The sequence below is a fragment of the Micromys minutus genome, assembly GCF_963924665.1.
Source record: "Micromys minutus genome assembly, chromosome: 5".
In the NCBI taxonomy this organism is placed as follows: Eukaryota; Metazoa; Chordata; class Mammalia; order Rodentia; family Muridae; genus Micromys; species Micromys minutus.
In genome coordinates this window covers 46219867-46231231 of record NC_137974.1, presented here as the reverse complement: position 1 = coordinate 46231231, position 11365 = coordinate 46219867, and the positions used below count along the sequence as shown (strand labels likewise).

At 50.2% G+C, this 11365-nt stretch overlaps 1 protein-coding gene across 1 annotated transcript in view; it reads left to right on the top strand.

The window, feature by feature from the left end:
• Positions 1 to 862: 862 nt before the first annotated feature.
• STK24 (serine/threonine kinase 24) overlaps positions 863 to 11365 on the top strand; it is a 93653-nt gene continuing 83150 nt past the window's right edge. The window contains exon 1 of the mRNA XM_080916916.1: positions 863 to 1193. Within this exon, the coding sequence (XP_080773042.1) occupies positions 1152 to 1193 (42 nt within the window). The 5' untranslated portion in view covers positions 863 to 1151. The remainder of the gene's footprint in view (positions 1194 to 11365) is intronic.

Sequence of the window (11365 nt, the reverse complement as noted above, 5' to 3'; positions counted from 1 at the left end):
CAGTGATTCTGACTCTTCTTCGACCACTTCCTATTTGTCACTTGTAAATAAAGTACTTCTGGAGGCGCACGGATTCACTCCATCCTTCCTTGTTTGCTGCAGAAGAAACCGCTTAGGAGGTTAGAGCTGGTGCCCAGAGTGCGCCTGCGGCCTTAGGAGCAGTGAAGCGAGGGGAGGGCTGGGTAAGAGTCCAGACCTTGGTTTCCTTCTATTGTCTTCCCTTCCTCTGTCACCCCTCCGCACCTCACTTTCCCCTTCTTGTGCGCAGCACAGAGATGGCAGGGGGCCCAGCCCCTTCCTCCGTCCAGCTAAGTTTCCACACCCGGCGGCTGAAGCGAGGCTGAGTTCAGTATCCAAAGCACTGCACACAACCTGCCCTCTCTACCCTTGGGGTTTCCTCCTTGATCTGGTTGGAAACTTCGTTCAGACAGCTAGGACGCTCCGCCCGGATCTTTTGGAACAGGCCCCAGGCTAGGCCCCTCTGGGGACACCCCGAGTGCAGAGACTCTGGCCTCTGGAGGGCCAGGGGCCGGTGCAGAGGGAAGGGTAGGAGTGGGCGGCGCTCTTCGTTCCCCCAGGCTCAGCTCTCCTCCGTGCGCGAGGCCCACCGGTGGTTCCGAAGGACCTGGACACGCAGCGTCCTGAGAGCGCCAGCCAGCGGACCAGCCAAGCCCCAGGACCCCAACCGCGCGCCCGCAGGGAGGAGCGATTGCGGCCTAAGGCGCCGGGTGGCTCCTCCCCTCCCCCTCCCCCTCCCGGAAGCGCGGGGCGGGGTCCCCGGCCGGGCCGCGGGGGCGGGCGCGGGGGCCGGGCCGGGGCGGGGCGCGGCGGGCTGTGCGCGCCCACTCGGCTCCAGGCGGCCAGCGCTCCCGGGCCCAGGCCGCTCGGCTCGACTCGAGCACCGCGGCGTTGCAGCGGCGGGAGCCCAGGAGAAGCAGCCGCAGTCGGGAGACATTCTCGCGGCCCCCGCTGCCCGCTCTGGGCTCAGTGTATGGGGCCGCGGCCCGCCAACCTTCGTTGAGACCGTCCCCGGGGTGCGGTGGCCTCGGGCTCCAGAGCCCGCCCCGCCACCCGAGGGCTGCGCGCGGCCCCGGGCCTGCTCGCCGCGCGTCTCCGCGCGTCCCGGGCCAGGAAGTGGCGGCGCCGAGGCCATGGCCCACTCCCCGGTGCAGTCGGGCCTGCCGGGCATGCAGGTAGGCTGGGGCGTCCGGATCGGGCTGCGGCCGGGGCGGAAGCGGGCAACTTGGCGGTGTCAACACGCCCCCCCTCCCCCCAACGCGCCGGGCCCGTTTCCCCGGGATCTTCGCCCGCTGGGGCGGCAGGGATCTCGGGTGTGTGCACGTGGATGGGCCGTGGGGTCTGCGGCGTGGGGTCGAGGGGGGATGCAGGAGCTTTGCGCTCCCCAACTCCGACGCGCAGGCCAAGCGCCCATCCGGGGCAGGAGTCTGAACTAGTGTCCTTGGAGGCCCGGTTTGGGTGCCTGGGCCCTGTGTGGGCCTGGGACGGGATAGCGGGACTCCGGGGTCCTCAGTCCCCAAGAGTTCCTCCCCAGACCCCCCAAGCGGGAGACGGGAACGCAGGGCGGGGAGCGCCCCGGCTGGTCCCAGCTCGGGCGGGCCGCAGGGCGGGGTGCAGGAAGGTGTAACCGCGTCGGAGCCTGTAGTTCTGGTGCAGAAAGTGCGAGGTTGCAAACCGGGGAGGCGGAACCCACACCTCCGCGAGCGCCCTGGCGTGCAGAGCCCAGGCTCATCCCTCGGGTGCCAGGTCACTGCTGCTGGACTTTCACGTTGAGACCCGATGGCATCCAGAGGAGCCTGGTGCTAGGCTGCTTCTCCGTGCACACTTTGAGTCTTCTTAACAAGCCAGTGACTTTTTTCTTTGGAGGGGACAGGGGCGGTGAGGGGAGGGAGTTGAATTTCAAGTTTACATGGATGCACGAACTTTTTTTTTTTTCTTTTTTTTTCTTTTTTGCTACTGAGGATGGGTTTCCGCACTTTGAAAAACAATCACTTGTCTGTTCTTGACTTGTAAGCTTTGTGAGTGTATAATGCAGACAGAGTGATTGCGATTAAGACCGCAAGACCAGTCAAAGTTTTGCATTCCCAAGCGAGTGAACGAAAGAGTTTTGCTTTAAAAAAAAAACAAACCCAATATCAAAGATTATAGTTGTAGCGGACGCTTTCTGTCCAGGGTTGACCCGCACGGGCCTTGCCTCTTACTGCTTCTGTCCCTTCCGAAAACATTTCCCATCCCTGCTTTTTCTGTTTGTTTGTTTTTGTTTTATTTCTTCATACCATGAGAAGGAAAATGGATTTCTTTGTCCAGGTTTGAACTCTGGAAAAGTAGGAATTCAAGGTTAACCACTTTAGTGGCCATTAGGACTTGAGTCATTTTTACTTTTAAGGAGTAGTAAAGTTGGAATTGAGTGTCACTGGAAAGGTGCCCTCAAAGTATTCGTGAGTCTCACCTCGCGTGTGTTGTAAAACCTGATGCTGCTGGCTGCTAGCTGAAAGTCTGCCGCGGCCTCCTACAACTCTTGGCTTGGTTTGATTTTAGAGATGGCATCAGGGCCAACTGGGTGACAGTTTCTCACCTGTACAGCGGGAAGAACCTCTTGGCGCGTCAAAAGCACGTTTCTTCACTTTTTTCTTTCTTTTTTTAATTCTTGCTGCTGTGGTAACTTACCCGGCTTTGTAAAAGAAAGTGTTTGAAAAGGGTGGGGGTCAGTACCAGGTGGTTCCCAGTTCCTGTCTGCTCTGTTTGCTTGTTTTAAAGAATGGGCCAAAAATTCTAGACTTTGGGGAAAAGAAAAAAGCTCAATAACTTTACCTAAAAAGTGTATTTCTTCAGTGTTCTTGAAAGGAAGCTGTTTTGATTTTGCTTTTCAGTATGAAGATGGTAGCCCCTTTTTCATCATCATTATTATTGGTCCTGGTTCCAAAAAGGAGGAAAAATAGCTTCCCTCAGTGGTTGTCTCTGTGTCTCTGCCCCTCTGTGTGACTTCAAACCACAGGATACATTTTTGGTGTATTATTGGAGACTGTTCCTTCCCTTCCCTTCAGAAAAGAAAAACCAGCACATTTATTTTCAACTTGGAGTCCAGAGCTGCAGCCTGCCTCCATAGGAGCTGTTTTGAGCATTACATAAAAGGTGCACCTGGCCTTGACTCCAGGATAAACTGGAGAGGAAGAGGTATCCTTTATTGCTACTGCTCTTGTGAACTCCCTGCCTTCTCCTGGCTAGGGCTTAGGAGGAACTGGGTTAAGTTTTTTGGCAAGTGGGGTGTGGTTGTGGCCTCCTTTAATCCCAACACTCAGTAGGTGGAGGCAGGTGGAATTCTGTTAGTTCAAAGCCAGTCTGGGTCACCTTAGAGAATTCTAGGCTAGCCACGGTTAATATTGAGACCCTGTCTCAGAAGAACTGAACAGAGTTTGGCAAGGCAGCAGAGCAGGTTCAGACAGCCGGAGGGAAATAAGCTGAGTTCAGGAATGCTTTCATATAAAGACTTAATGGCCTGCTAATCACTTTGTATCTGCTGACTATTACTGGTACTGTTGGAGGGAGAGACTATATAACTTTGTGAATAATCACTTTGTATCTGCTGTTTATTACTGGTACTGATAGAGGAAGAGACTATTTATACTGCTTTATAACTTTGTGAATGAGAAAGGGTTTGAATGGACCAAGGTAGTGTGTTGAATAGAATGCAGTGATTGGAACCCAGATCTTCATCCTGCCTCTGCAAATATTAAACATCATTTTGTTTTAGACCGTATTTGCCAAAGAAAGAAGTACAAGATGAATGTTTTTTGTTTGTTTGTTTTCTGTTTTTGTTTTTCCCACTCAGTGGCTGTGGTTTATTGACTGCTCTAGTGATCTTCGGTGAGGAGTTGAGGACTGTACACCTGACTGTTTTGATAAAGTTTTCTGGGGATTTTCTTTCTTCTTTGGGTTTTGTAGTTTGGGAGAATTAGAAAGTAAGACCTGGCCGGGTGCCTTTAGTCCCAGGAGACAGGCAGGCAGATCTCAGAGCCTGGTCTACGGAGTGAGTTCCAGGACAGCTAGGGCTACACAGAGAAACCCTGTCTTGAAAAACTATAAAAGAAAAAAAGAGAAAGACATTATGACCTGAATGTGGTGGCTGACACGGCTGTTACGTACTTCCTGCCTTCTTCATGTTCCAGGGAAAATGAAAAGTTGAGTTGGAGGTGGGAGGCACCTGTTCAGTGTCTGAGTTTGCATCAAATTGTGGTGCAAATGAATGAGCCTTATGCAAGCCTGGCTGCGGTGGTGGCTCAGACCTTAATTCCACCACTAGGGAGGCAGAGGCAGGTGGATCTCTAGAGTGAGGCTAGCCTGGTCTACATAGCTAGAGTTCTAGGATGGTTATGGCTATACAAAGAAACCCTGGGTGGGGTGGAGGATCTAAAGAAAGAATTAGCTTTTGCTTATAAAATTCTTAGGTAAAAAAGTATCCTTTCTCTCTCTCTCTCTCTCTCTCTGTGTGTGTGTGTGTGTGTGTGTGTGAGAGAGAGAGAGAGAGAGAGAGAGAGAGAGAGAGAGAGAGTGAGTGTGTGTCCTGGGAGGTTAGAAGAGGAGCCACAGGAACCCAACTCCAGTGTGTGTGTGTGTGTGTGTGTGTGTGTGTGTGTGTGTGTGTGTGAGAGAGAGAGAGAGAGAGAGAGAGAGAGAGAGAGTGTGTTCTGGGAGGTTAGAAGAGGAGCCACAGGAACCCAACTCCAGTGTGTGTGTGTGTGTGTGTGTGTGTGTGTGAGAGAGAGAGAGAGAGAGAGAGAGAGAGAGAGAGAGAGAGAGAGAGAGTGTGTTCTGGGAGGTTAGAAGAGGAGCCACAGGAACCCAACTCCAGTCTTCTTGCAGGCTGTATATTCCTGTTAAAGGAATCCTGCTAGCCACTTTTATAGCTGTTCTGTGTGACCCTTGTAAGACTTTGCATCAGGACTGGAAATCAAAGCTTCAGACCGTGGCACTGTTCTCAGTCCTTGCAGGTCATTACTGCTAATATTGGGTGTTTAAAAAAGAAAAGCCACCTGCCTCTGCAACTTTGAGTTGCTAGTTCATGGCTCCAAGCTTAAAATATGCTAAGTTAGGTAAGTCACATGTGTAAGGGGGCTGGAGTTAATTCCCCATGTCTTGAGGCTTTGGATTTAAGAGACCCTTGCGTTTGCAAGTATAGGTAATTTAAAGGTGTAGCTAAGAAACTTAGATTTTACTTGCCAATGTTTTTATATCCTGGTTTCTCTCCCTTTCTCCAGCTCTTAGGCTGCACACCCTGCTTGATGAGACATCAAGACCATTGTAGTTATTCTGGCTCTGTCTGCCCACCCCTCTGTGTAGCATCTGTCCATAGGCTGTTGTGTACTGTCTAGTGTCCCTCTTCCTTCCCTGCTTCCTAGGGAGATATTTGCTCTGGTCGCCCTGTTTGGAACTATACCCTGGGGTGGTGGTGGTGGTTCTGTGTCTGAGTGACCTCTCAGTAAAGTCCTGAGGCTTAGGTTCCAAGAACATCTGGGTGAGGCTGAACACAGATGGAGGTTTAGCACCTTCTGATACTGATGTGGATAGGGAGTCTCAGAGGATGATGTCAAGATGAAGGTCCCTGGCCTCAAACTGTCAGCAGCTCTTGCAGGGGATGCCCTGAGAAGGTTCCAGTAACTGGGGCCCAGGAGACCAGATGCATGTTTGGAAAGCCCTAGGTTTCTGTAGAGTGGAGAGGTGGATGTTTTCTGTTGTCTGTGTTCTCAGGCACAGGTGATGGGGAATGTGGGTTCAGGGTGTCTACCTAGAAGGTATTTGAGCAGAAGATGCCAGGGTAAGGGATGGTGGGGACTCATGTGTTCCTGGACAGCTAAGACAGCCATGTAGGATTTTCATAGACCTCGGTGGCTTGAATTCTGTGACTACTGCAAGCTTGTCTTGCACTTTGCTTTATTCTGTTGTCTTGTGCTGTGCTTGGATCACATACCCGGTTGGTTGATACAGTGCTGGGGAATCTTAATTCTCGGCTTCATGAATGGTTGGTTGGCTCGCACTGGACCAACTCAACTGCGGCACAACCTTACCTAAATCATTTTGTACCTATGTCCATTTGGGGTGTTTACTTGAAAATATGTGTTGTTTCCCTGACCCTGTTGCCTCTTAGCGCTGCTCCACTGAGCCACACACCATTCTTATCCCTGAAAGGTTTTTCTCCTTTCTTTTCTTTTTTCTTTTTCTTTTTGATAGGGTGGGGGAAGGTCAAGATTATAAATTATCTTGTAAAGACTTACATATGTGTGTTGTTTGTGTGTGTGTGTGTGCACCAGAAGGACATAATTATACACTCCTCAGATCTTCTGAAGTTGGAGTTTTAGGTAGTTGTGAGCTTTTCCTTGTGGGTGTTAGGGACTAAACCTTGGTCCTCTGCAAGAGCAGCAAGTGCTCTTTACTGTTGAGCCATCATCTCTCCAGCTCCCAGATTAAAAGGAGTTCTCTCAGTGTGTACATATGCATGCAGATGTGTATTTCCTTATATTCATGTTGGGGTCAGAGGACTGCTTTTCCGGAGTAAGCTCTCTCCTACCATGTGGTTGGTGAGATACGGGGATTAAACTCAGGATATCGGGGTGGTAGGTCTTTCTTTTTATTTTTAAACATTAAATAGCTTTTGGAAGGTTTTGTTCTAGTCCCAGATTAGGGAATGTACTTTGTTGTTTCTTTTGAGCTGTGGTTTCCTCTGTGTATTCCTGGTCGTCCTGGAACCAGGGGAGCCTCCCAACTCAGTTCCTCCTTTTGATTGCTAGGTTAAAGGTATGTGCCACTGTGCCTGGCTCAGGGAAGGTTATTGGTAATACAGGCACCCGGTTACCTTCAAGAATGCAGGCATAATGTCACTGAAAGTGGTGTCTCTCAGCAGCGGTGGGAGACAAGGTGGTGGTCTCCTGGCGTGCAGATAGATCTGTGCGTGTTTGTTCCTTTTGGAGCTGCTGTGCTCCCAGTGGAGTTGAGCTGCCTCTCTCTGGTCTGGTGCACATTTGTCTCAGTTACTGTTTCTGTTGCAGTGAAGAGAGACCATGACCACTGCAGTAGCAGCTCTTGTACAAGAAAACCTTTATTATTGTCACGGCGGTAATCACGGCGGTAAGCATGGTGATGTGCAGACATATAATGGTGCTGGAGAAGGAGCTGAGAATTTGAAGGCAGCAGGAGACTGGGTGTAGCTTGAGCATAGGAGACCTCAAAGACAACCTCCCAGTGAGGTTCCTCCAACGAGGCCACACCCACTCCAGCAGGTCACACCCACCCCAACAAAGCCACACCCACCCCAACGAGGCCACACTCTATGGCCAAGCATTCAAACACATGAACGAGTGAGTCTATGGGGGCCATTCCTATTTAAACTATCACAACGTTGATGGGGTTCTCTTGGTTCTTGGCAGGCTGCAGTGTGCGCAGCTAAGTGATGGGTGAGCCTGTTTTCTGTCCTAGTGTGGTTTTATGGGGCACACCCTCCAGACCATGGTCCAGGAGGAGTCAGATGGTCTCTTGCCACACAGTTTTATTTGGGTGATTTTTCCCGTGATTCAGACTTGCCTGCTTGGAAACTGGTACCTACAGGAAGCGGGCTCCACCCGACCCTCCCTGCTAATGCTTTCTGTGTGCCTTAGCTGGGGTGATTATCACTAATGGAATCTTGTGGCTGGAGTGCTTGCAGGAAATAGACCTGCATTCTGTTAGTTTGCTGCTGCAATGGAGAACCTGGGCTAGCCTTGAATCTGTTGGTAGTAGTCATTTCTCATAACTCATTTTCACAGTGGGTCTACTAAATGCCTTGGTGTCAAATGGCTTGGGAAAAGGATACATTGTTCTTAGAACATCTGACTGGGCGAGGTCTGTGCCCATTCCTAAGTTCTTGGAACCCTGAAGGGTGGTGGCTTATGCTTACAGTTTTAGCATCTGGAAAGCTAGGCAAGAGGTGTGCTGTGGGTTTAAATCCTGGGCTACAAGGTCAGTTCCAGGCTGACCTGGATTATAGTAGGAGAACTGTTAGTTACTCTTGGGTAAAAGAAGATGTAGATTAACTTGCTACAAAGTACGCAGTGGCCTGCTCAGCTTGACACAGTGAGACTTTCAGAGACCTTGCTCCTGTTTTGTAAGAGTTTGTGGTTAGCAAGAGAAACTGTTGCGTGCTGGAGAGTTGTGAGTCAGTGATGGGGACCTGGTGAATTTTATGTGAATGCTTACCAAATGCGTAGCTAGGAGTAGCCTATTTAAATCTCTTCCTGTTTTTAACTCTAAGGTTCAGAAGGTCTGATAAATTCCCCATCCTTGGTTTGATTTTCAGTTACTTAGGTTTCATTTAGTTTTTTTTTTTTTTTTTTTTTCAAATATTAGGAACTGATGCACAGATTAGATGCATGAGATCACCTGTCTCCTGCCTCCATTTCTTACTTTCTGAAGGCAGCCCCTGTGGTATCTCTGTGCTCACTTAACCATCACTTCTTGGCTTATGTGGGTGGGTTTAGAAACCCCATGCTCTGTGGACCCAGGGCTCTGCAGATGAGGATTTCAGTTTGGTTCTGTTGACTTAAATTCACATTTTTCCGACAGCACTGTCTACACAGCCTGGGCAGTGGTAGTGAAGTACAGCCTTTTTCAGATGTCTCCGGTCTTCCCAGAGACTCTTCACCAGCTGTCAGAACCTCTTCCTAGAGACTCGGCTGGAGCCAACCTCAGGTTTCTCCAGAGAGAACCTCCTCTGCTGGGCTGGTGCCCTTTAGCGTGGTTCACTCCTCTCTGGGTCTCTTGGCCTTTTGTTGCCTTGGTTCCTTTGCTGTTGGACGCCTGTATTCTGTATTCCAGTCTTTCCTGGCTTCATGCCGTTGGATTGATGGGTAACCTGGACTCCCCTCCAGTGAATTAGGGTACAGGTTATTCCAGGCTTTTTTTACTTACCTCATATTGCATAAAATTGCTGGTTTCCTTTCAGAATTGTGTTTTCAGTCCTAGGGGCTGAGACAAGGCCCCATGCGTTTTAGACAAACACTGAACCACGTAGCTACATCATCATCATCATCGTCGTCGTCGTCTTCTTCTTCTTCTTCTTTTTCTTCTGCTTCTTCTTCTTCTTTTTTGCTTGCTTTGAGACAGGATTACGTTGTGTAGCCTAGGCTGACCCTCAGTTTACCACCTCAAGTCTGGGGGTACAGGTATGTCCTCTGTGCCCCTGTGAGCCTCCTCCAGTGAGGAGACACTTCTCTGCTGTATTCTAGCTGTGCTCTGCTGGAACGCAGTGTGCACCAGGGCTAGATTCCACCCACACAAAGCTGTCTTGCCCCTGAGCCTGGAAAAGGTCCCTTTGTGTTGTGATGTTCCACAGCGGTGTCTTGGCGTGAGTGTTGTCATATTTTTTGCAGGCAGTCAGGAGGTCTTTACAGTCTGGCAGCTGGTGTCTTGTGATGAGTTTTTTTTTTTTTTTAATAATTTCATTTTGGATGCTGTACCTTTTCATCTGATCCTTGAACAGTCCTGTCCTTTAAAACTGTTTTCTGTCCCCTGTCTTTCCCACTGGTTTTCTGGGCCATTGTCTCAACTTTTCACACCCCCAACCCCAGCATTTCTGCTCCTGTATTCTTAGGCACCAAGAGCTTTTGCGATTCTCAGTGTTCCTCATTACAGTGCGCTTCCCTTTTTGCCTGAAGTGTCTGTTTTATTCCCAAGGCATAATTTTTTCTAGTTTTTCCTTTATTGGGTTTAGTGGCTGTTTTGTTTGTTTGTTTTTGTTTGTGTGTTTGTGTTAGAGGCCATCCTCTAATATCCACTCTTGTTTATGAAATTACTAGAACCTCAAGTAATCTTCTCTTCTTTTCTCCTTCCAGTCTGTCTGTCCCCCTTCACCCCTGCCCCTCCCCCGCCCCAGGGTCTCAGTACACACACACACACACACACACACACACACACACACACACACACACACACACACAGCTCTGAATTAGGGAATGAGCCCCGAGAGTGCTGGTATGTATGTGCCACCACACTGTCTGTGGGGAGTTAACAGCAGTGCTTTCTGCCTGTCATCCTTATGGGCAAGACAGTTAGCAATGGCCTTGTTAGATGCTTGCCTTTTTGCAGACCTCTCTGGAGTCCGATCTTTGTGCTCATTTACATCTCTTTCTGAAAGGAAAAAGAGATGTCCAGTGGTGAAGAAATCTAATCTCACACGGGGCACCAGTGTTGTTAAAAGATGACATTCCGGGTTTCAGCACTAATGTTAGGAAAAGGATGAAGACAGTGGGGGAGATATGGCCCATGGAGGTGTGGTGGGGCCTGGGGGCAAGAGAGATGCCTCTGGGGCGCGGTGTTGGGAATCTCTTCCCCCTGAGGGACCAGCCACACGATGGTATAGTACAGAATAGAGTTTATTCAAGTCATGGGAGAGTTAAGAGGGTAGTAGAGGCAGAGAGAGAGAGAGAGAGAGAGAGAGAGAGAGAGAGAGAGAGAGAGAGAGAGAGAAGAGGGGAATAGAGGAGTAGAGGAGTAGAGGCCGGCCATGAGCACATGGAGGGAGAGGGGGGGAAGGGAAGGGGAAGAGGAGGGGTAAAGGGGGGAGAGCAAGGCTGCAAGAGTGCAAGAGAACAAGAGAGAGAGAAGGGAGCAAGCAGCCCCTTTTTTATAGTGTCAGGTCACTGGGGCGGAGCATAAACTGAGGGGTGAGGTTTATGAAATTCCAATACTTTCATCCCTGGAAGCCCTTCGCTTCCTAGTGTTTCTGGCGGTGGACTGGGTAGGTGTAGGTGCAGTACTGGTGTGGTGCACTGCCTGGTTAGGGGTCCTGTGCTTCCATCCCTGCCCTGGAAAACGCCTGCGCTTGTTCTTTGAGGTGAGGGATTAGGGCTGGGCTCAGGGGAGGAGGGAGCTCTTTCTACTGCCTGGCTCCTTTATCAGAGTCTCTGAACTCAGGTGCCTCTGTGGAGATATCTCTGTGGGGAGATTAGTTACAAATTATCCTGCAAAAGCACTGTAAGGGTTTAACTTTTGAGGAGAAAGTGCATCGTGGAATGGAAACTGGTGGGGGGCTTGGGAGGCAGCTGGCCACACTGTCTCCAGACCGGGAGCAAATGGATGTTGGTGTTCAGCTGGTTTCCCCTCCCCTTTTTAATCAATACTAGACCCTTAGGGGGCCACTATGCTGCCTTCAGGGAGGGGCTTCGGTGAGTTAAGCCTCTTTGGAATCTCCCTCACAGATGCATCCAGAGATGTGCCTCCTAGGTTTATTATGCCTCTAGGTCATTTACAGCCTGCTTACCGGAAGTCCACCCAAGTGCTCTGCCTCTGTGCCTTGGTACCCAGTGTTGCCAGTTTCTGGGAT